General features: G+C 40.5%; 1 protein-coding gene across 1 annotated transcript; it reads right to left on the bottom strand.

Moving 5' to 3' along the window:
• Nucleotides 1-5,119: 5,119 nt before the first annotated feature.
• DHRS7 (dehydrogenase/reductase 7) lies at nucleotides 5,120-22,195 on the bottom strand. The gene is made up of 7 exons (XM_081101760.1): nucleotides 21,941-22,195; nucleotides 15,577-15,729; nucleotides 13,384-13,490; nucleotides 12,439-12,678; nucleotides 9,837-9,959; nucleotides 8,427-8,642; nucleotides 5,120-5,355 (listed from the first exon to the last, which is right to left on the bottom strand). The coding sequence occupies exons 1-7, from the start codon at nucleotides 22,071-22,073 to the stop codon at nucleotides 5,308-5,310; spliced, it is 1,020 nt and encodes a 339-aa protein (XP_080957886.1). The 5' UTR covers nucleotides 22,074-22,195; the 3' UTR covers nucleotides 5,120-5,307.
• Between the last annotated feature and the right edge of the window lie 3,645 nt (nucleotides 22,196-25,840).

Raw genomic sequence — 25,840 nt, 5'->3', positions numbered from 1 at the left:
ATTCAATCCAGCAATGTTAAAGGATAACTTTTTGGACTAATTTTTACTTAATGAATTCATGCAGTTTGTATGTTAGTCAATTTTGGGGAAACAGCATGGCTGTTAAGAAAACAGGGCTTGATGTTACTTACATCTGAGTTCAGAGGTCAGTCTTACGATTTACATAATTGAGATTTACTAGCTGGACAATTTTATGTATTTTTTTGTCACCTATGCAAATTTTCTCAAAAATACTCTCTGCTCTGGCCAGTGTGGCTTAGTTGGTGGGAGGGTCATCCCATACACCAAAGAAGGTGGTAGGTTGGTTTTTGGTCAAGGCTCATACCCAGGTTGTAGGTTTGATCCCTGGCGAACAATCAGTGTTTCCCACATTGATGTTCTCTTTTTTTCTCTCTCCCTTCCTCTCTCTGAAATCAACTGAAAAACACTCTGTGATTCTCTGTTTTAATGACTGTTTAACATTGATAGATTCAGCAATTGCTTAAGTAATGGACATTTTAAGTTGTTTAAAATTTTCACTATTATCATAATGACAAGCCATGCTTTTCCTTCACCTCGCATCCTCCTCAAACTGCTCCCATGCCCCTCTCTCTTGTTCATGGCAAAGTTTCCTCATCTTCCACTTGTCAAACCATTCCAGTCTGGATTCCATTTCTACTGTTTCCCCAAAGAAAGTTTTAATTAAGGTCCCTATTTAGTTTCAAATTGTCAAATCAACTAGTCACCTTTTGTTCTCGTCTTACTTGTCCTTCAAGTAGCTTTTGATACATTTGAGTACTCCTTGAATCACCTTTATTTTTTCTTTTGGCGCCTCCCTGATACCACATTATCTTCATTTTCTTCCTGTCTCCGTGGCTACTCCTCAGCCTCCTTTGCTGCTTTTCCTTTTCTACCTGACCTCTAAATTTTGGAACTTTTCACCAATTGGTTCCAGGCCCCCTCTTCTGATTCTATACTCACCATAAACCATCTAATCCACTCCCAAGATTTAAAATATCAATAAATTGAGGATGTTCAAATATACAAAGTGGGGCAAAAGTAGGTTTACAGTTTTGAGTACATGAGAGTTCATTCTTGTTATGAATTAACTAGTGGCCCGGTGCACGAAATTCGTGCACATTGAAAGGGAATTAGAGGAAATATTTTAATATTGCTATTTGCCCTTTCTCTATAATAAAAATGTGAGAGATAAAAGGAAATGAGTACAATGTATATGAAAATAATACATAATTTTATTAATAAATAAACAGTAATAAAATGATATAACAACAAACTCATGATGTAAAAACACTGATGCGAGAGCGGGTCAGGGGCGTGACTGCGGGCGGAAGCCACAGCCGCCTGGCCAACCCGGGTCTGGGTCTGCCGGCGGGAGCGGGTCGGGGGCGTGACTGCGGGTGGAAGCCGCAGCCGCCCGCCAGCCCTAGTCTGCTGGCGGGAGAGCCGGTTGGGGTCTTGGCCAATAGGTCACAGATAGCAGGCCTGGATGGCAGAGGGGCAGGCAGGATGGCGCTGTCTCATCCTGCCTGCAGTATGCAAATTAGCCGCCATCTTTGTTGGTGGTTAACTGCCATCTTAGTTGGCAGTTAATTTGCATATCACCATGATTAGCCAATGGGAAGGGTAGCGGTCGTACACCAATTACCATGTTTCTCTTTTATTAGTGTAGATTGTATTACTAGAGGCTCTGTGCATGAATCCATGCACCAGTGGGGTCCCTTGGCCTGGCCTGCAGGATTGGGCCAAAATCGGCTTTTAGACATCCCCCAAGGGGTCCCGGATTGCGAGAGGGCTCAGGCCAGGCCGAGGAACCCCACCAGTGCACTATGCGGGGGCTGGGGAGGTTGGCCAGCCAGGGAGGGGCCGCGGGAGGGCTCCAGGGCATGTCCAGCCTGTCTCACTCAGTCCTGATCTGCTGGACCCCAGCAGCAAGCTAACCTACCTGTCAGAGCATCTGCCCCCTGGTGGTCAGTGCACATCATAGCGAGTGGTTGAGTAGCCTTAGCATATCATTAGCATATTATGCTTTGATTGGTTGAATGGCTGACTGGACACTTAACATATTAGACTTTTATTATATAGGATTTTACATACGAACTGTAGAACTACTTCTGCCCCACCCTATATGTATGTAAAATCAACCTCTTTTCTTTGCACTTATAAGTAAGTTAGTTTTCTCTATCTGATGTATTCAAAAGTGACCTTATTGAATTTTCCCTAAAACCTGATTTTCTGACTTCTACTTTTAGTAGTGTCTAGGTAATCCACAGCAGCCATCTCACAGAGAACAACTAGTAAAGCTGGGCAAAATAATATTTTAAACTAAACTTAAAGGTATCAGAGGACCAAGAAGATAATGAAGAATTACATCAACAAGATCCAAGGCAAAATGAAACTTAGACCTGAGTTCAACATTTGGGCTGCTTCTCTTCTAGGAGCATTTGCAGTTCAGGAGGAAGTGGTTGAGAACCTGAGAAGCTAAACACTTTTATAGCCTTGCTGTGTAGTTAAAGGGATAAAAATTGGAGTCCAGAGCTCTCATAGGAAGGAGGACTTGAGTAACTGACCACACATAGGATTGGGACTTCAAAGACTACATCCTAATTTTAAGGGTGAACAAAAAATAGATGCAGTTTGAATCTTCGCAATTCCTAAACTGGATTAAGGTGACCCTGGGTGCCTAGTGTACCTACCCACTACACAGAGCAAATGTAATTCTTTTTTCAACTGACTTTTCAAGTTATTTTTATAATTTTTCAAATTTAGTACTAGACGATCTAAAATAAAGCACTTGAGGAGACAACATGATCAAAACCCAAGAAAAATGATAGCGAATATGAACATACAGGGCATCCAGTTAGTGAGGTTTTTAAGCACAGGCTTAAATTATTACGCTTGGTACGTTTAAAGATATAAAACACAAGATTGAAAGTTTCAGCAGAGAATTAGACACTATGCAGAAGAATTGGCAAGTCTCAAACTGAAAAATATATTCATCAAGTTTAAGAATCCATTGGAGATAATAATTAAGAAATGAAATGTCAGTGCAAAATAATAAACTTTTAAAAAGTCAATATGGAAACACTTGGGTTCACAGTTCTTGACTATATTTGAGAAAATGTACTGACAAAAATCTGCCTTTCTGTCTCGGGCTGCTGACAAAAGAGCCTGAGGATTGGGGGGGGGGGGGGAGTTACATATAGATATTAATTACATGCTATAGAAAAACACCATACGGATGAGTTTCTAAAAATCATTTAAATTATTTATACATCTTCTACCACTCATTGGCTGGTGTAATTAAGCAAACTGAATTCCCTTTTCCTTTATCCCCGTATTATGCTAATTTCAGTCTCTGAGTTTTCATTCGTGACATTCTGGAGGCAAAGAATGCCTGACTTACAGAAGCTCAACAAGCCCTACCAGTGGTTCTCAACCTTCTGGCCCTTGAAATACAGTTCCTCATGTTGTGACCCAACCATAAAATTATCTTCGTTGCTACTTCATAACTGTAATGTTGCTACTGTTATGAATCGTAATGTAAATATCTGATATGCAGAATGGTCTTAGGCGACCCCTGTGAAAGATTCGTTCGACTGCCAAAGGGTCGCGACCCACAGGTTGAGAACCGCTGCAAAAACGTTGGCAAGTACAATGCCAAGCACCGAAGATTCAATGACAAGTAAAACAAAACTGCCCTGGACCCCTACCACCTAAAGCCTCTTTTGGTATAAATGCCACCCTTGAAAGGCTTAGTGCAAGTCACACCTTCTGTGTAAAGTTTCCACACTAATCTATCCACACATTTCTCCCTTTTCTGAACTTTGCACTATAGTCTGTACCATGCCACATGTTATTTTGTACCATTGTAGAATTGTTCCACAATCTGTATTTTTGGTTTTACCCCAGATGCAGTGTTGATTTATTAATCATAATTTTCATCACGTTTATTACATTTTATCCCCATACTACACCCCCCATTTCTCTCCCCATCCTAAGCAATCATTGTAATACATGCTTACCTTTTCTTTGTATGATTTCTTGCAAAATGAGCACTACCTTCTTTGCACATCTATTTGTGTATAAACATACTTGTGTTCTTTCTTCACTCATCACCATGTTTCTAGGACAGATCCATGTTGCTGTGTCCATTTATTCCATTGCTTTTACTTGCTGTACCCCATGGTGTACCTCCATCATCCCCCTTTCCCAAGGATAGCCACCAGGGTGGCCTCAAACTTCCTCAACAAGTATTCTACAGTTACTTTATGTATGTTACCTTGGCTATAGCTAAACTGTGAACTGCTTATAAAGAAGAACCATGATTTTCTCCTGTTATACCCCCCTTTTGACAGTAGATAGTTAAGGAATATTTGTTGATTTTCTATTGTAGCCTATGCATGTTATCTACTGTAAGGTGCTAAAGATTAAAGTAAAATTATAGAGTAAGGGGTTACCAATGGATTCTTCCTGGAGTTTAATCTTGACTTTACCCCTTACTAGCCCTGGGACCTTGGGAAAGTAATACCGACTTGCTTTGGGCATGTTCTTTCTTCCTCTAGAAAGGAAGATAATACCACCTATTAGTGTACTTTCATGAGGAATAAATGAATTAATAAAAAGCACCTCACCCCTGCCCCATTTGGCTCAGTGGGTGGAGCGTTGGCCTGCAGACTTAAGAGTCTGGGTTCGATTCTGGTCAAGGGCACATGCTGGGTTGTGGGCTCAATCCCCAGAAGTGGGTGTGCAGGAGGCATCCGATCCATGACCCTCTCTCATCATTGATGTTTCTATCCCTCTCCCTCCCTCTCTGAAATCAATAAAAATATATTTTTAAAAAAGCACCCCAGTACAGCAAATAGCATATTAACAGGTGTTTTATAAATCATGGCTGCTAGGAGTCCTACTTCCTGTCAATTCTTCTAAGAGAGTGTAAGCACCTTGGTGGCAGGACCATTTGGATATTTCTTCACATATGCTCATTACCCAGCACTCAGCTTCGTGGAATAGTCCCTACATTTACATTAATGGATTTCTATAATTCTTTGATTAGCATTCCACTAATGTATATTTTAAGCATAAATGCCAGAGTACGTTAAAATGCTCTCTTATCCAAGAATGTAGTACGTATTACCATCTTTATTGAAAGTGTCATAGTAATCTTTTATTTGTTGTTTATTACATGTTGGAAGGGAAGTTGTATGTATTAAGAAGTAAATTCACAAGTTGGTCTTCTGTGCACAAGAAGATGGCTGTTTTCATGGTTTCCATTTCTCCCTCCAGTGGCTTGAAAATGCAAGTACTCTGTCAGTCATGTTTTGTCTTCCAGATTTTACAATAAGAAGAATCTGCATCCTGAAACAAAGTGACAGCAACATGAGTCAGTGCCACCTTGAATTTACCCCCGTTTTTGACAATTCCTTCTGTTTTAAGGAGCTCTATAGTTATGATTCACTGTTGAGAATCCTTATAAAACCTGAGCAAATGCTTAAATTAGAATAAAAATCATAGCTAAAATTCTAGATCTAGAAAATGGACTTAGCATCATTATCTCCTCTATCACTGGTAAGCATCTGCTCATGCCATTTTGTGAAATCTCTATTACTCCTCTAGAGTAGCATATACCTACACTGATTTGTCTTAATAATTACAAAGAATCAGAATATTTAGAATAGAAATATTTGATAGATGACTCTAAAATGTCTTGTGAACTTTTAGTTATATTGCTTAAAATAGAAAACAAAGCAACTCATTCATCCCTAAGGATGTAACATTTCATTTGGGAAGATACGCATTTACCACTTCCAAGAACTTGCACTAAGACAAAAAAATAAAACACAAAATTCAATGCAGCTATTGTTCTTGATTTCTTAAAATAACAAAAATTCATCAAAGTTACAGACATAGTGTTCCTAGCCTCAAGGACAGAAACAAATTCAAGTACTACTGCCAACTACATTTAATTTGAAATAAAGCTATATTAGCATTCTCTTAACTTAGATACTTATAAACAAATCAAATTAAGGAGATGGATATATGTAATAGAAAATAATGTGGAGGAAAGAAGCAGAGAGGAGAGAATTGAGGGGAAAAAAAGTGAGAAACAATTTTTTAGTTCCCATGGTTTTGTGTAAAGAATGAGGTATGATATCTCAGAAATGGTAGTGGGAAACAAAATGATGTCCAGTTTATCCTTAAAAAGTAATAAAGCAATAAGACCATGTAATAAACAATATATTAAAGACAGTGGTAGGAAGAGAAAGGCCATTACTGTTAGCAAAGGTTAGATGTAATCAAATGCTAGATTTACTGAGTGATGTTTATATTTATAGTTAGATATTGTGTAAATAAAACAAAATAATATCTTCTACAGTAGGACTGAAACTCTACCAGGGGTGGGCAAACTTTTTGACTCGAGGGCCACAATGGGTTCTTAAACTGGACTCAGAAGAAGGAGCTGCGGCCGTGTTTCCTGACGTTGCCATGTTAACACTGCTGCTGGTGAAGGAGCGGAGGGGAGAGCAAGAGAACCCTCCGCTCTTTCGGCTCCGCGGGCCAGATAGAACAGCCGAACGGGCCGGATCCGGCCCGCGGGCCGTAGTTTGCCCACGGCTGCTCTAGCCCCTGGTCCTTCTTTTCCCTCTGAAACAACTATTTCTATAATGTACTATCTCTCTGGCCTCTTATTTAACTTTGATCTCCACTATCTATTAGCTTAGTATCCCTGTACCATCAAAATGAAAGCATTAACAGCTAATCCTTAGTAAGTATAACATTCCACATGTGTTTTAAGAGTTTTCCACATACTAACTCATTCAATCTCAATGACAATCCTATGACTAGATGCTATTGTCATCAGTAATCTCGTTTTGTAGATGGGGATATTGATTAACAGAAAAGTAACTTGCCTGAGATCTTGGGACCAGTAGGATAGCCTGGCACCAGGATGCCGTCACCTCTAGTAAGATAGCCTTTCCCTCTGGATTCTTATCCATCAGTGGGCACAGTACCACTCTATCAGCTGTACTCCATAAAACTTAGATGTTATCTTTGATGAAGTTCTACTTTTAGACCCATCTTACACCACCAAACCCCAACATTACCAAAATACTTATAAACGATGTGGCTCAAAGAAAACTGGTCCATAGTACAAGTTGGTAGAAAATGTGTAACTCCTCCCCCCATCCGCCTCACCTTTATGGTTTTTCAAGCTCCGGAGAGGTTAGTGCAGTATGGAAGTTTTATAACCTTTAAGTCTTTTTAAGCATTTTGTTTTAAGCATTTTTGCTTTTTTTCACTAATTCATTTTTACTATCCTGCAAAAAGTTGAAGTAAAATGTATGGCAATTCATGGATTGCTTAAATAGTGGTAGGTTATATAATGATACATATGGTATGATCCCATTTTAGAATTCTCTTTATATATCAATCCCTACTAAATTCTTTCTTTAAAAAAGTAGTATCACTCAAAGACATACTTCAACAATAAAACCATCCTGCCCTGACCAGTTTTGCTCAGTGGATAGAGCGTCGGCCTGCGGACTGAAGGGTCCCAAGTTCAATTCTGGTTAAGGGCATGTACCTTGGTTGCGGGCACATCCCCAGTAGGGGGTGTGCAGGAGGCAGCTGATCGATGTTTCTCTCTCATTGACGTTTCTAACTCTCTATCCCTCTCCCTTCCTCTCTGTAAAAAAACAATAAAATATACTTTAAGAAAACCAAAAAAACAAAACCATTCACAGAAATAACCTTTCTTTGTGTAATCATATCTATAATTTTTGGCGTAACTCCTTACATTTCCTCTGCTGTTTATATATTAAACTCTTTTGATGGTCACAATTTTCTCAGAAGCAGTTCATAATATTCCTCACTTTTCTAAAGAATGACTGTTGAAAGAATGAGTGATCAGCATATTTTCTTAGACGTGGACATAGGCACAGCTCAGATGTGCAGAGTGCTTCTGAATCAAGTCAAAAGATCCAGCACTACCCAGTGAGAGTGCATCAGTTTTAACAGCACAGTTACTGGTAAGCACTGGGCAAAGTTCACGTGGGCCTGGGGAGAAATAGGAGGGGGGGCCAGATACCAACCCATGGAGGGGACACCAGAGCTGAGACTTACAGGATGATTAAGAGTTTGTGAGGAGAAAGCGCGTTTGGCACATACACTGGTCAAACAATGAGTGTAGAAGCAAAAATGGCAATCTCTGATTTGATTTTAACCTTGTAGAAAACTTTTTTCTCCAAGACCAGTAGTAATTTATAATAAACCAACAGATATGCATGGGGCATAGAATACGTCTAGTATCTTTTGTATTGATATCATGAGATTAGTGCAGAGTTAGTAAGAAAAGTTTTTGAGCACTAGAAAATTTCATACTTTCCTAAAGATTGATATGTATTAAAAAACTTATAAATTGTTCTTACCAGACCCTTCTTAAAGTTCTCAATCCTTTTCTTCCCTAATTTGTTTGTTACCCACAAGGCCCAGGTTGGCATATACTGCCACAAATACGCCATTGCCAAGAAAGGTTGTTCCGAAATCCAGACTTCTTTCAAGTCATTGGCCATGCAGATTAACATCAGCCGCACACACCGACTGGTCGCCATCTTGTAGGACTGGTCTCCATCACTATGCACAGCCTAAGAAATATTTTAAAAATTAAGTGAATGGTGAGTATTTATACAAGGTATTTCACAGAACTTTTAAGCTAGAAAGGACCCAGAAGTCATCTAGTTGACTTTTTAGTGTGACCTCATACCTCTTCAGACCCCAGTGGATACTAATAGGTGTCTATATTCCCAAAAGCCTAGCAGGAAACACACACACACCAGATAAGATTGTACAGGCTAACTAAAAGATGAAGGTTTTTGGCTTTTAATTACAATTGTATCATCTTAATGTACTTAATAATAATTATATATCACTTTAGTAATAAAAAATCTTTAAGCAAATTAACACATACATTTAACAAATGGAAGTCTATAAAACATAGAGTCCATGGGGGTAAAACAGAGCAAAAAGATAAAAGTGGTTTCTTGGTAGTGAACAAATCTGGCACTGCTCATCTAATTAACCCACTACCATTCTATCAATAAACAAACTGAGGCCCAGAAAGGTAGCAATTCATCCGTGCTCACACAGATCATTACAATAACCAGGTCTACATGACAAGTCCCTTGATTCCTATAATTGGGTGATGATTCTATTTTACCTTAGAGCTTCCACAAAAAATGTGAAAATATAAATTATATCTGTTAACATTTACATAGAAGCATATACAGACTTATGTCTCAGTAGAAATAGATCTTAATGAAGAAGGAAAATGTCATGGTTTTTAGAGGGATTTTGGTATTATTGAGTGACACTGGATTCTTCGTGAGACGTGTGCTATTCATTTGATAAATCACTTTGTGATGTGTAGTCTGAGGTGAGGAAAAGAGACTTGGGTGAGGCTAAAATAAAATTACCAAAAGTGTTTTTCTAAGCTCCTTCACTGGGATTCCTCTTTAAAAGCCCCGTCAGGTTAATATACTGAAATTCAGCCTCACAGAACCTCTCAGTGTTGCTATAATTTATGAATTTATAGAAACTGGATTTTTTAGATCACATAATAGTGGGTCACTTGCCAATACTATCTCAGCAATTTCTTTAGCCTTTGTTAAAACTGGCTGCTAAACACTCTCAGCTAACCTTAACAATTTTCCTAATGCTATGAGCTAAGGTTTATAAATAAGTCATAAGCAGTTCTAACATGAAAACCTGAGGCACAGTGATACAAAACCTACATATGACTAGGAAACCATTCAAATTATACCCCAACGAGAAATGTTTACCTGTGTGGTATCATTGCGTAGGGAGTTCTTCACAATATTCGATTGCACTGGTCCTGGGTAAATGTTAGAAACGACTATACCTGGGTACGTGGCAAGTTCGGTTCGGAGGCCATTAAAAAAGCCCTAATATAAAATAAAGCAAATAAAATACATACAGACACATCTCATGAAATTACTTGTCTTGAAGGACAATAAGCAGCACATTATAAAATATGTTCTGAATGCCTGAATAAAGCACAGGAAATGTAATTGTGCAATCTTATTAGCCATTTTTAACCTTAAGACTGGAGGCAATCAAGAAAAGCATTCTCAGCTCTTTCCGGGTATGAGTGGCTCACCTGTTTGGATGTGGTGGATCAGGCCATCAGTGATTTTTAGGGTAGGCAAGCACTGGATAGGTGAAAAACTGCCCCCTGGAGATTCTGATACACCCTCCTTAGACCAGTCCCCATGTCCCCACTCCGAAAGGGGTGCATGTTTTCCACTGAAAATCACTCAGATTTGGTTTCTTTTTATCCTTCAAGGTGGTTTAAGGTGCCCATATTGGGGCAAGAAGGAGTGAGAGGGATTAGTACTTAACAAACTCTCAAGGAAAAATTCAACTTTTTCTATTTATTACTAGTTTAACAGACAATTAGTTTCAGCCAACATCCATCTTTTCTGGGTGGTAAAGACCCTCTAGACCAGCGGTTCTCAACCTGTGGGTCGCGACCCCTTTGGTGGTCGAACGACCCTTTCACAGGGGTCGCCTAAGACCATCCTGCATATCATATATTTACATTACAGTTCATAACAGTAGCAACATTACAGTTATGAAGTAGCAACAAAAATAATTTTATGGTTGGGTCACAACATGAGGAACTGTATTTAAAGGGCCAGAAGGTTGAGAACCACTGCTCTAGACTTAAAGATACTGGCCATTTCTAACCCAAACAGGGAGTAAACATCTTTCCCTAATCTCTTTTCCTAATTTAGGAAATGGTCCAAGACTAGAAGCTGAATTAACTACTGAAAAGCCTAAACAGCTAACCCAGGGTACATTTATCTGTGATCCAACAACATTAAATAGTTTTACCAGCCCTTAATGCTAATCTCTAACAAATAGGGCCTATGAGGATCCGTGCTGTCAGAGACACACACAGTGCCTAACTCAGATGGACTGGGAAAAAGGCTAAGTGAATGAACTCCCAAAACCTTAGCTTTCCGCCCCGCTTTAGCAAAGGGGAGAGCGGACAGACACCATGAGAGCCAACACATCAAACATCAGCACCTCTCCTTGTTTGAAATCACACCTAGTATAGCGTGTGAACGTTTCAGTGATAAACAAGTTCACTCTACAGCTTGCTGGGCATCGGGGAAGGAAACGTGCTCTTCAAGGAGCCTTCTGGTTTCAGAGTTCAGCTACTGGTATAAGCAACTAGTCTCAATCTGCCACATGGGGTCAGAGCATCAAGTCCAGTAACAAAACAGTGAGTCTTGGAGGGCAGGCCAAACACCTCACATTATCTGACTGAAAACATCCTGCATGTCTTATGAGATACTTGGTGCCAAACAGACAGTGTAGCTGCTTTCCCTCATCTACCAGCCTGAGACTTGCCCAACTGCTCTGCAGGAAGTGACTGATACCTTATAGTGCCAGATATGAGGAAATCATCAGTGTAGCATTCCATTTCATCACTCTCTTCAACTGTCTACTTTCCACAACAGAAAGGACGTCCTAAGGAACTAAAGCTTCAAATTTTCATGAAGCTGATGATCAGTCAGCTATTCATCTCATTATTCCAACAGTGAAACATTCTATGTAAACTGGCCTTCAACAGCATTAATTATAAATTGTGTGTCTCCTTTAATCATTCTTCTCATCTTGGCCTTATGATCTAATTTGTTCCATGTTGCAGTTTAATAACATTTCTTCATATCCACTCTTAGCCAACATTAAAAATTCATACGTTTCTAATATTCACATCTCATAAGTTAAGCAAACCAAACCAAGCTTTTCTCCTAGCCTCTGCCTTGACTAGATTTTCTTCTTCCAATGCACCCAGGGTAAATTGAGTCAAAGCTAAACCCAGCAAGGGATATGAAGATCAAGGCTAAACATCTAGTGGGTAGTTCCTATTTTTGACATGCTTACAGATATATTTAGACCAGGTAAGATAAACCCCACCTAAAAGGGGAAAGGAAAAATAAGTCACAGAAATGGGGAGGAAACGTACATCCTGAAGTATGTAAAGAAGTGAGGGGTAGACCCCAAATTTGCCAAGAAGATATGGTAGAAATGAGGAGAAGGGGATGGGTGACATATTGACTAGACTATAATTCTTGAGGACAGGGACCATATCTCATCTTTATATTCCCAGGATCTGTTGGCAGTGTATGACACAATGTAGGTATTCAATACATGTTTGTCGAATTACAAAGAGGCATGTGAGGCTCAAGTCTTTTTTAGCATTTTCTGGGAATGTCATCTATCAAAGGTCTCCTTGGGGTTCTCTCTGTCTCTCCACATCACGCCCAGTTCCAATGACCTCTTACAGTGATGGCCATATCCCCCCAGGTACATTCAGGTCAGTTCTATCAAAGTTTGTTTGAGCAGACTTACCCGAAGAGCATGTTTGCTTGCACAATATCCACTGGAAAGGGGCGCAGCCATGATACCCATGACACTATTCACAGTTACAATCTTCCCTTGCTTCCTCTCGATCATGTGAGGCAGAACACACTTTGTCAAGGAGACGGTTCCCAAGTAGTTAAGCTCTATCAGCTCCTTGTAGACATCCATGCTGGCTTCCACACACAGAGAACGCTGGGATCTTCCACCATTGTTGACCAGAATATCGATCTAGACAGTACAATTAGAAAAGAGGCACTTTGGTGATGACCTGTTGATGGATTGATGGAATCCCTAGGGGTGGTTACTTAGACTGATCACTTGAAGAGTCACTGGAAAAGACTGGTGTATTTTCAGAGTCAGTAATAAAAATATAAAATAAAAATTAGAATTCATCCATGAAATTAAATTTCTATTTTAGGTGACTCTTTATGGAAAGTAGTGTCATAAAAATAAAAGGCGCCCTGATTATTTTGGCTCAGTGGCTAGAGCGTCGGCCTGTGGACTGAAGAGTCCCAGGTTCGATTCCAGTCAAGGGCATGTACCTTGGTTTCGGGGAAATCCCCAGCAGAGGTTGTGCAGGAGGCAGCTGATCGATGTTTCTCTCTCATGGATGTTTCTAACTCTCTATCCCTCTCCCTCTCTGTAAAAAAAATCAATAAAATATATTTTTAAAAAATTAAAAATAAAAAATAAATAAAAGGCACTGAATTTGTAGCTTCTTTTGTTCTACAAGGAGGAGTTAATACTTGTCAAGGTATGAAAAGTACTAATTTCACAAAGCCAACAACTCAGAGAGTAAAAGGCCCAACTCATGGGCCTTGATCTCACTGCATGGACCCATTTGCCTAAAGCCCTTTTAATGAAAGCACCACAAATGGGAATCTCTTTGCAGCTACTTCAAAGCAAAACATGTCAATTCAAAATGCTACTTACTTTACCAAACTCCTGCAGAACCGCTTTGGTCGCCACTTCATGCGAACTTATGTCAGCCAGGTCAAAGGGCAAAACAAGTATGTCTTTTCCTTTTAAATTGCCATTCTCTAAATAAAGACACTAAAAATTAGCGTGGAAGTCATGCAACAGTTCAATCAAGCTCTTTGCTACTTGCATTAACATCCATCCTACAACCAGACTTGGCAACAAACTCATTTCTGAGTGGTTCTGCGGAAGAGTTTCTCAGTGATCAAGAAGAGGACTGGTGGTAATGTGGCAACATCTTATCGGATAAAAGCTGGCTGGGTACACAGGAAATTGAATAGCTCTCCTCAACTTGTATATAAACAGTCTAATGTTGGAACAGACTCTAGAAGAAGTCAAGACAGTACTACATGCTAAAAAAAAAAAAAAAAAAATTGCGAGGGATCAGTCCATGTGGCTCAGCAGTTGAGTGTCGACCTATGAACCAGAAGGTGATGGTTCAGTTCCAGGTCAGGGCACATGCCTGGGTTTTGGCCTCGATCCCCAGGAGAGAGTGTGCAGGAGGCAGCAATCAGTGATTCTCTCTCATCACTGATGTTTCTATCTCTCGCTCTCCCTTCCTTTCTGAAATCAATAAAAATATATTTTAGAAAAATTTTTGGAGCAATTTCTTTAAAGTACAGAGGCACTTTTGTTTTATGATAAGTTCACAAAGTTAGTTGCTCTTTTACACACATTGAAAAACAAAGTTTATGCTTAAGATCAGGAAGAAGGGCCCTCTGGTGACATGACACATAAAAGCTTCCTTCCAGAGGCTAAGGACCCCAGAGGCGCACAAGGAAAAATACATAATCCTGGAATTCCCAACCAGGAAACATGTTGGACTGTATAGCCCTTTCTATTTCTGTTCATTAAAAAAAATTATTTTTCTCGTGAACTCAACCTTGGAATACAATTAGTAGTGCCAGTAAGAAAAAACAAGCAAGTAGAGATATACGTAAAGGCTTTATGGGCAAAGGAGTAAATTGTAAAACATTAACTATTTTAAAAGAAAGAGAAAAGTTTGCACCAGTTGTCTGACAGATAAAAGGAAAACAATCAGCTTCATTCCAACTAAGAAATGCTGATACGATTCATTTTTGCCAGTACAGGAATTGCAGGTCTCAACAGCGGAAGAGCAACTACCATAAGAAATGGCCCACCCCTGGCAGGTGTTTCCCAGTGGGTAGAGCATTGGCTGCACACCAAAGGGTCACAGGTTCAATTCCTGGTCAAGGGCACATACTTGGGTTGCAGGTTCACTCTCCCGCTCCAGACAGGGCGCATGTGGGAGGCAACCAATCAATTTGTGCCTCTCACATCGATGTCCCCCCCCCCTCACTTTCACTTTCAAAATCAATAGAAAAAATAAACTCAGGTGAGGATAAACAAACAAAACAAACAACAAAAGCAAAGAAAGAAATGGCCCAGGGCAGAAATACCAGAGGCCTTTGAACTCAGTGTCCTGAAATGGCCCTAGTAGCTTTCACAACTCACTCATTTCTGGATGGTTAGTTCCATCAGCAAAGTGAAAGAAAGGTTTCTAAAGAATGATAGGTAGATGACCAAAAAAATGGTCTGCTGGAAAATTCAAAATTATCTCAGTTTAGATACTAAGTGTCCGTGAGAAATTATAACTTTATTACATAAGGCTGCTTTCAATGTTAAAACACAAAAATATTGTTGCAACATATAGCAATATGAAAATATTGTCTCAAGTTGCATTTTTTAAACTTCATCCTTTATAACAAAAATTGTATATCATCCTATATGACTTCAATATCTGACATTTTAGCAGAATGTGTCAGGATCCTTTGTAATTAAATTTCTGTGCTTAACATGTGTGTCATACATAAGAACCAAACTATTCCTTCTTTAAGTCAAAAATATAAGACATTTATGTGATTTCTAAAAATCCATCAACATTTGAGAGAATTGGTGGTCACTCCCTAATGCCAAGAGGCAATGCAAAAAAAAAGTAGAAAGGCGGCAGAAAAAGACAAGGGCAGCTAATTAAGAGATGCCAAAAGGAAGAGGATTTGGGTCAAAACACTTGGAGCATTTGGAACCAGAGTATACTGCCCAGGAAAATCCCAGTCTTACTGCTGAAATTCCCCTAACTGTATTTGAGTTTGGATTCTGATTTATTGCTGTTTCAGATTTACTTACCAAGGCATCTTCTTTTCACCCTTTCCAGCTCTTGCTCTCTCCTGGCAGACAGCACCAGAGAAACTCCTAGTTTCGACAGCTGGTAAGCCAGCTCCTCACCAATACCACTGGATGCTCCAGTCACCCACACCACCATGTCCGTCAGCTCCCATTCTATTGAGAAAGGAGTAAGGAGTGAGGGGAGAAAATAAGCTATGGATTACACCCATATCCAGAGGTTATCCCCCCCAAAAAAGTATTTTAAACAATACCCCTAATTATGAATATATAATGCGTGGAACTTAAAATTTTAAATATTCTGTTAATGGCCTTGATATTATGGTGATAGTCTCACAGATGTATACTTCTCCCCACACTCAAGTTGTTTGTAAAACTATGTGCATTTTTTTAAAAATATGTTTTTATTTATTTCAGGGAGAGGGAGAGATAGAAGCATCAATGATGAGACAGAATCATGGATCGACTGCCTCCTGCACGCCCGCTACTGGGATCGAGCCTGCAACCTGGGCTTGTGCCCTGACTGGGAATTGAACCATGACCTCCTGGTTCATGGATCGAGGCTTAACCACTGAGCCACACCAACTGGGCTATGTGCACTTTTATATGATTATCATACCTCAATAAAGTGATTTTTAATTTTTTATTAAATATCCTAAGAAAACAACTCCTATGCAATTAAAAAAAAAAAGCATGAATATAAATCACATTGGTAACAGTTATCAATTCTTTTATTTTGTGTATTCAGACTCTTGAGTGAGTTTTCCAAACTTTACTTCAAGGTAAACCTTATAACTCCCTGGTCTGACTTCAAGGCTCTATTCATCTATGTATTTGATGGAGAAATAGTAAGGCTAAGTAAATAGAAAGTCTGCATAGACTCACTATCTCACTTTCCTTCTCCATAAAACGAGGGGTTCAGATTAAGATGATTACTAAAGGTCCTATCCAGTTGTCAATTCTATTATTCTAACTTCTTGCAATGGAGGTATTGATAATGAATCTGAATATGCTAAGTCCTACTCTATGGTATGGCGAAACCACCCTGGACTTTGAAAGTCATACGTTCCCCCCCTGTCAGTCATATCTGATGCCTATCAAGTACAGGTCATTTTGTAAAAATGTTCCCCCAAATGCCTCCGCTTTCATCCTAGGAGAATCCGGTGGTTCACCCACTATGAAATGGGTGACAGCGAGATGAAATGCTATACTCTGCTTGCCCAATCATGTTCTCATTAAATAAAAATGTTACAATAATAAAGCAATGACAAGTGATTTATCCTCCTTTTGTCCAATGGAAAAAAACTTGTTTGCAATGCAGGAGATGAGAGCCTCTGTCTCTCTGAAAGTGTCGAGTCACTGTGATGCAACATTCCTGTGTGCCTTATTCATCAAAATGTGTTCTTTATTTTAAAAATAGTTAAGCCAGGAATCACTTAACATGTGCATTTCTGGTTTTCTATTAGAAACATTAAAAATCAGGAAACTAGTTTACTATTTTCATCAAGCAATTCTACAGCCTGTTAGGTTGACAGTCTGAGCTCCAGAAATTGCCAGGGTTCAAATCCCAGCTACACCACACACAACAGTGAAATGCTCCTGTGTGAGAACTCAGACCCTTCTTTTTCTACAACTGGAAAATGGGATTAATAATAAGAACTCCTCCACTGAACTGTTGAGAGGTATGAGTTAAAACCTGTAGTGTTCTCAGCGCAGTGTGTGACTCATACCCAGTGCTTAATCAAATGTCCATTGTAATCATTGCTAAAAGTCTTTAAAAAAATAGATGTTTTAAAACCAAAACATAAGATATTCACTCAGTAACTTGTGTGTCCCAATTTCTCCAGCCAGGGGCCATGGATTATTAACTGTAACCACTTACCATTTTGTTCATTACTTCCTATGTGTTTGCATTACCTTATTAAAATCCTCAGAAGAACCTAATGAAGTAAGAATTATCTCAATTTTATAAAAAAGGAAACTGAGGTTTACAGAAATTAATTTACCGCATTGGACTACAAACTCCCTTAAGGCTGAGACCCTATCTGCCTTGTTCCTTGCTGGGTCCTCAGTGCCTAGCACACTGCAATATAAATAACCGTAGAACAAACACCCAAGAGCCCTAGCAGAGCTGGGAGATGAGCCCAGGTACATCTAGCTCCGAAGTCCACACACTGACCACTAGTCTATGGTGCCCGCATTTTAATATAACCAATGTTTTACAACCCAACTGTTTTTCAGCCATTCAAGAAAAAGCAACTTGTCCCTCAGGAAAGAGGTTTCACGTAAATATCTGAACTGAGGATGGAAACATCCCAAATACCATGTCTAGCCTACAATGCTTTCCCATCATACAATATGCTATCCTGGAAAGGCACAACTGAGCCACCTCCTAAAGGACTTTCTCAGGAATATAAAAATGTCTAATTCAGATCATCATTTATCCATTCGACTACTGATTGTCCCAACGTTCTGCAATTCTCAGACTCTAGGGTAAATATAGTTTGTTTATAACTATTTACTAATTAGCATAGGACTAACAAAGATTTTCTTTTACCCCAATATTCAAATATTATTGAAATCCAATGATGAAATCCAATGATTTACTTTAGTCCACCTGCAGTTCTGGAACCTTCCTGACGAAAAAAATCTTTTTTTAGCACTAACTTTTATTTGCCAATTCCACAGAATCTGGCATACACAGCGGTCTCCCTAAAGAGCCTCTGAAAGCAGATTCTCGAAGTTGGAAGGGAACTTACAGTTCACCCCCAAACCCAGTTTGCGAATTCTCTCCCCAGGTTGGCCAGTCTCAGCTTCATTCCCTCACAGGAGGAGGAAGCTAGTTACCTCCGAGGCATGTGCCCCTTGTTTGGACCAGTCTAATCATTCAAGGAGTTCAAGGATTCTAACAGGGATGTGATGATATACCTTTAACTTCTCCCCGCCAGCACCTGACGCCCTGAGGCATCGGAAAGAATAACTCAAGCCTGTCTTGCACATGACAATCCCTCATTTCTTTGAAGTCAGCTGTTATGTCCTCCTTAAGTCCTCTCCTCTTGCTTCTCTAAGGCTACAGAATACATAAACACCTCCAATTTCTGCTACCCTCCCTCAGATGACATGGCATCAGGTTACCTCACTCTTCCGCTCACAGCCCTCAGCACAAGCTCTAGTTGGTCAATGTCCCGCTCTTTTGAAAGGAGCTGACCAGAGCAGGACACAGGATTCCCCGGGGGGTCTGTACAGTTCAGAGCAGGGTAAGATGACTAAATTGCTCCGGTTGTTCCCCAGAAGACAGACTGTGCGAGGGCCTGGACAGTGGCTGGAGCAGTCATCGCTGGATCCCCAGTGCCCAGCACAGAGGCTGACACGGATTATGGAAGACATCTGTTGTTTGCAGTTTGTTGCTTCAAGACACTAAATATCTCCCGGGCTTGCCTAATTTTTCTGGCATTCAGTTCACAGTTGACTCATATTTAGGTGACTGTCAACTAAAACCTGAGTTTGCCCCACATGTGCTGCTGCTGAGACTTCCTCTACTCTGGACTCGTGCCATGGATTTTTCCCTGGACTAAGGTGCAGTATCTAAAATTAGTCACCCTTAAATGTCATCATGAGAGAGATATGCCTGGAAATGCAGAGAATTTCTCTAGAAGGATACATAACAGGTAGGAAATGTGGTGGCCTCCAGGGAGGCAGACTGGCTAGCTGGGGGAGGAGGCTGGGAAAGCAAGAGCTTTAGTTTTCACTGTATAACCTTTTGTATTTTTAATTTTCTATTGTGTGAGTACATTGTTTATTTTTCAAGTAACAAAAACTAATTCTCCAGAGAAGATAAGGAGGATAATTTTTTTTTCACTTTGGTCTACCCAGTCTGAGCTGTTTTGGAACCTGAGTCTACCCCATATTCCTTTAACTTTTTTTCAGTATCACCCCTACCCCCAGGAGTCCTGTAAGTCATTTTTTTCCTAATAACTCCCCATAGAATTTGAATGCCACTGATATACTACGTATCTGTTTATGTCCTGTACATAAGGAGTTCTATCAAGGTTACTCTTCAGTAAGAATAGCTAAATTTAAAAATTAAAAGTTAAACATTAACATTTAACTTTTACATCTGTATTTGCTGTATAACTTTTAATGTAATGTGTTTACTTAGATAAATGATCATGTATCAACCTACACATGCAAATTATATAACTATATAAGAGCAATGTAATTAAAATCCTCCAAAATTGTTATTTTTCCAGCAAAAGTAAAACATTGAAAGAAATTAAATAAATTTCTTAAAAGTTATGTTTAGTAACATTAACTTTTAACTTTTGTTTGATATGTGAAAATAACTTTTAATTTAACTGGCTGCTAGATATTGTCAACATTTCTCCTTTTCAATGCTTGACATAATGAGCGGTTGAATATTTTTTGTAGAATTAGGTAACAAAATATAAACCATTTTTGTTTACTTCTCAAATCCAAGTTCATTAAAAAGCACTGAGGAGCCCTAGCCAGTCTGGCTCAGTGGGTAGAGCATTGGCCTGTGGACTGAAAGGTCCCCAGTTCGATTCCGGCCAAGGGCACATGCCCAGGTTGCAGGCTCGGTCCCCAGTGTGGGGTGTGCAGGAGGCAGCCCATCAATGATTCTCTCTCATCATTGATGTTTCTCTCTCTCTCTCTCTCTCTCTCTCTCTCTCTCTCTCTCCCTTCCTCTCTGAAATCAATAAATATATATATATATAAAGCATTGAGGATCAAACACAAACATCCACAAAGCAGCCAGTAGGCACATGCATTCCATCTGCTGAGATGGATGGAGCAAACCATCAAGAGAGAGTCTGCCAATCACAGCCATCAATTTGTCATAGTTTTGTAGCACTGCCCTTGCGTATGTGTAGTGTATTTTGCATGAACTCAATACTGTCAGTTGCATAAGTTTTACTCCACCCTCCAATAAAAAGGAATGAGAGAAATTAAATACTAAAGAATAAGGTTTTGTCGGGGAGGTTTTAGCTTTGGAGGGACCCTCTAAGATTTTTTTCGGTCCCCAAGAACCAATTTTCACCCTCACCGAAGCAATACTGCTTCCCTTCTCTCCGGGCCCCATTTTAAAAGCATAGTAGTTCTCGCTTCCAAGCAAACCTACCTGAATGATGAATCTTTCCCTACTGGAAACTTGGTCCAGGGAAACCCCACTTCCCCCAGCCCTTATGAATCCAAATCCCAACTTTGGGCAGGTCATTAAATTTCTCTGAATATTAGTTTCCCTACCTGGAAGATAAGATTCGCAAAGCCTACTTTGTACGAGTCCTTGTAAAAAATAAAGGCCACATCTGTAAAGAGCCAAAGCACACTGTATTTAATGAATGTTAAGCAGGGCACAGATACAGGTGGGACATGCAGAATGCCCGCTTAGTATGCCAATAATGACCTTTCTCCAGGCAAAATGCCAATTTAGTCCTTTCCGTCTTTATACCTTTACTATTCCAGTAAGTAGGACCGAACTCTAGATTATGTGGAGAAAGAAAGGATGTTTTAACTGCTCTCACTAAAAATCAGTAACCAAAGGAGAAAATAGAGCCTTTCAAATTCCTTACTGGGCATATTCCATGGGGATAATCACATATACTTTTCAACAGTCTCAACATGAAAAATAAATGATAGAAAGCAGTGCTGTTCTTTCTGCATCCTGAAAAAAGTTTGCCTTGAATAATAAGTATTTCCAAACTCTATTTTCAGATTCCCCGATGACAAGAGGGGGACGACCCAACCTTATCTGTACATCCTTTCCACCTGGTGTGAAATGTTAATCTCTGAAATGTATGTACTTCTCGCTCACTCTACCTATACAAGCAGCCCTCACGCTTCCAAGTTAAAGCAGTTTTAAGTCTTCTCAGAGTTCTTCTCTCGGGCATGTCCTCAATTTGACCCAAATAAAAACTTTTTTCTTCAATTTATAGAGGTCCAGGTGTTCTCCGTTGACAATCTCAAATTTTACCATTTCAAAACCCCCGGAGAGGGAAAAGCAGTGGATAAACAACTTCAGCAAGTAGACATACGCAGCTCCCGTCCGCAGAAGGGACCTCTCTCTTATAAAGCGGGGGGATGCGCTCACTATTTCTCAAAGTATCCCCGGGAGCCCGCTAACAGCTTAGGGTGCTGAGGGCGCCCTCCCAGTCCAGCAAGTCCAGCCGACCCGGAGAGCAAACAACGGGCAGACGCGCCTCCTCCTCCCCCACCCGCAGCCGCAGGAAAAGGCTGAGCCCGGCGAGGCGGAAGCTCCAAGGCACCGGGAGAGACCCGGAGGCAGCGCAATCTCGGCGGCTCGGGGCCGGCCTCGCACTGCCCTGAGGCGGCTGCGGGCCCTCCTCACCTGGACGTCGGCCCTGCCACTCGGCCCACAGCAGGGTCAGGTCGCCATCGGCCCGCAGGAAGCGCACCAGCTGCACCACCAACGCGAGCAGCGCGCACAGCGCCAGTAGCCAGAGCAACAAGTCCCAGCTCATCGCGGCCGCGCGCCCGGCTCCGCGGGAGAAGACGGACCGCGCCCCAGCGGCGCCGCAGCTCCGGGATCCGTGCGGCCGCCTCCCGCTCCGCCCTCGAGCAGCGCCGCCGGGCCCCGCCCAGCCGCACCACCTCCGGGATCCCCCCCCCTCCCTGCTGCGCGCGTGGGCGTGGGGTGTACCCGCACGTCGGGCCAAGAGTAGCCGGCCCAGCCGCTGCTGCGCAAGTGCTGCCTGCGTGTGCGTCCAAGAAAGGGTTGCGGTAGGAGCAAAAGGCTTGGATTTGTAATATCAAAACCGATTCTTTAGCAGTTGTTTTGAGGTCAGTTTTCAGGGCTCTGGCTGTGTGCACAGGAAGACCACAAATATTTCGACCCAAGGACGCAGCCTCCTCCTCCCCCTTTTTCTTCAACTTAAATGAATCGAGCAAACCTTCAAATCGACCCAACCCAACCCCCATCGAATTAACACAGTCTCTGAGGTAAATTGGTCCCGTGTCAACTTAAATTTGGAAATCACGTTGCAAATGACATTTGCCTCGTTGCTGGACCGGAAAGTGCAACTTCGGCCATGACTGGCCATGAGCGCTAGCGCTGGGAGCTTGGATTGGGAAGCTGAGCCAGACGCAGTTGAAGTTTGTCACTGCGCAAAGCTGATGAAATCGTTTACTTATCTGTGCACACAAAGAATATGGAAGATGACTTAAATGAAAAAGTGCCCGTGATGTGGCTCATACACAGTAATTAATTCTTTTGTAATTATTACTATTCATTAAGTACCATTATTATTTATTTATTGTTTCAATTATTATAATTTCTTAGACTTCAACCTGAAAGTCAGGGACTTTGTTTACAAACTTGTATATTCTGCACCCATAAAGTTCCCCTCGCACGTGAGAGCGATAAGAATGTTTAAATTGTGATGAATCAGAAATTGTTAGATGGTGTTGGATTCCTCGAGGAAGCTGTGAGCTAGCGAAACTTTGATCTCAACTGATTGTTTACCCCAATTACAACTTGCAATAATATTGCTAGGAGTTGCCCTCATTGGTTTGTCACCTTTGCAATAGGGGTTTATCTTCCTTATGAAGAATGGCTTTTAAAATAAGATGCTTAAAAATACCACACTGAGTCTCGCGATAGTGAACAAACTCTGTTTCCTCTGAGCCTATTTCCCTTCTTGTAAAATATAAGGGTTGAGTTAGATTTAGTGTTCCAAGTCAGACACCATACTGCGGATGGGTAACTGGATTCCTATCACAAACTCCAGCTGTTGGGAGGGTGAAAGGGGAACAAAGCTGCACGTTGCAATTAGGGCAGTGGGAGATGGAACAGCAGGTTCAGGACTAGGAAAAACCCACCAAAAGAATATGATCTCTAATCTGTCCAGCCCTACATATTAAGAAGTCTATGTGAGCTCTGAATGTCTAAGTCTCAAAAATGTGTCTTTGCACCTTAGCTAATTTGGCTCAATGGCCAGAGCACCAGCCACAGACTGAAGGGTCCTGGGTTTGATTCCCATCAAGGGCTGGATCCTCGGCCCTGGATGTAGGAGGCAACCAATCGATGTGCCTCTCTCACATTAATGTTTATCTCTCCCCCTCCCTTCCATTCTCTCTAAAAATCAATGGAAAACATCCTTGGGTAAGGATTAACAAAAAAATAAATGTATCTTCACTTTTTAATCTGATAATTTGTCCAGTATAAATGTCTCATTCATTCCAGTGTATGTACTTATTGTAAACTCATATACATAATTTTAGGTACATGCATTTATAAGCTGTGATGGTTAATGTTATGTGTTGACTTGGCTAGGCCATGGTGTCCAGTTTTTGGTCAAACACTTGTCTAATTGCTGTTATGAAGGTGTTTTGTATATGTGATTAACATTTAAATTAGTAGACTTTGAAAAAAGCAAATTAGCCTCTATAATGTGATAGTTCTCATCCAATCAGTTGAAGGACTTAAGTAAAAAAACAAAACAAAACCTAAAAAAATACAAACCAAGAAGATGGAGTTCTGACTTCAGACCACCTTTGAACCTGAGCTGCAGTATCAGCTCTCCCTTCAGTCTCAGCCTGCTGGCAAACTTCAGACTTAATGGCCCCCACAATCAGTGAGCCAGTTCCTTACAGTAAATCTTTCTGTATATATATGTATATATGTGTGTATGTATTTCCTATTGGTTCTATTTCTGTGGAGAACCCTGACTAATACCCAAACTATAACAAAACCAGACAGTCATGTCACCTCACAGCAGTTCATGCATTGGAAAATGAAAACAACAAATTAATATACAAATTTCAACATCAGAAATTTTAATTTCCCTGAAGAGAGGCATAATTCATTTTGGAATTCAACTATGTTTAAAGAATCTGTTACTCTCATCAGAAAAACAACGATTGTAACTAATATCTTTGCAGTGCAAAATTGTCCATTCTCTTCACCAGTGAGAAAAATCCAGCCTCCGAATCCGCTGCCTCTGGGGAAGATTCTCAGCAAGATTTTCATAAATACTAGCCATCAGAATTTCCTCTTCCCATTTGGCACAGAATTTGTCATAAAACTTGGAGCCAAAGTGCTCAATGCAACAAAGGACAGATAAACAAATGAGCGAGTCTCCTGAGGCTAGTGGGGCAGTGGAACTCCAGTCTCTCCTGGATCAGTCCATTCATGAGCTGACAGAATTTTAATCATTTAAATATAAAATTTCAATAATGGAAAAAAAACTGATTCAAACATAAGCCACATTATTTCTTCTATGAACGGGGAAATGTAAGCAACTGGCAGGAAACAGGGAGAGAATCACTGCAGCTTAGTTCCCCTTGTCGATTTCCTTTGGGAGCAGTATTGGCTGCTCCTTCTCCTCAAGTCTTGTTTTTTGTTTGTTTTGCTTTTGCTTTTTTGTGTGTTTTTTTAATATTTTATTTCAGAGTAGAAGGCAGAGGGATAGAGAGATAGAAACATCAATGATGAGAAAGAGAGAATCATTGATCAGCTGCTTCCTGCACATCCCACACTGGGGATCGAGCCTGCAGCCCAGACATGTGCCCTGACCCGGAATCTAACTGTGACTTTCTGGTTCATATGTCGATGCTCAACCACTGAGCCATGCCAGTGGATAAGTCTTGTTGTTGTTGTTTTTTTCATGAGGCCAGAACAGTGATGTGGTCATCACGTGAGTCACCACAAGCCAAGGCAATGGTCGGTGAGTTAGGACAGGGTCCTTTCACAATTAGGGAAAAAAGACTGAAATCATATGCTCTATTTCAGCACCCTACATGATTCTGACAACACACAAACTTATTCTCGGCAGAAGTATCTGTTTTGGCAAACTACATTCTAGTTTGGGGCTAAATCCTCCCCTATCCAAACCTTGATTCACATCTTAATAGTAAACAACACTATAAAAACAGAATGAAATCAAAACACCATGGTCTAATTCAGCCGTGGGCAAACTACGGCCCGCGGGCCGGATCCAGCCCGTTTGAAATGAATAAAACTAAAAAAAAAAAGACTGTACCCTTTTATGTAATGATGTTTACTTTGAATTTATATTAGTTCACACAAAAACTCCATCCATGCTTTTGTTCCGGCCCTCCGGTCCAGTTTAAGAACCCATTGTGGCCCTGAGTCAAAAAGTTTGCCCACCCCTGGACTCTAATTACACAAAATGTTAAGATGCTATTCTTGACTAATATCCACTAGAAAGAGCTTCAAAACATTTAATTGCTCCCTACTTACCACCTGCATGTATTGAACAGGCAACAG

Source organism: Myotis nattereri (assembly GCF_964212035.1).
Source record: "Myotis nattereri genome assembly, chromosome: 1".
Lineage (NCBI taxonomy): Eukaryota > Metazoa > Chordata > Mammalia > Chiroptera > Vespertilionidae > Myotis > Myotis nattereri.
Note: the sequence above shows the minus strand (reverse complement) of the source record. Positions and strands in the feature narration are given on the sequence as shown.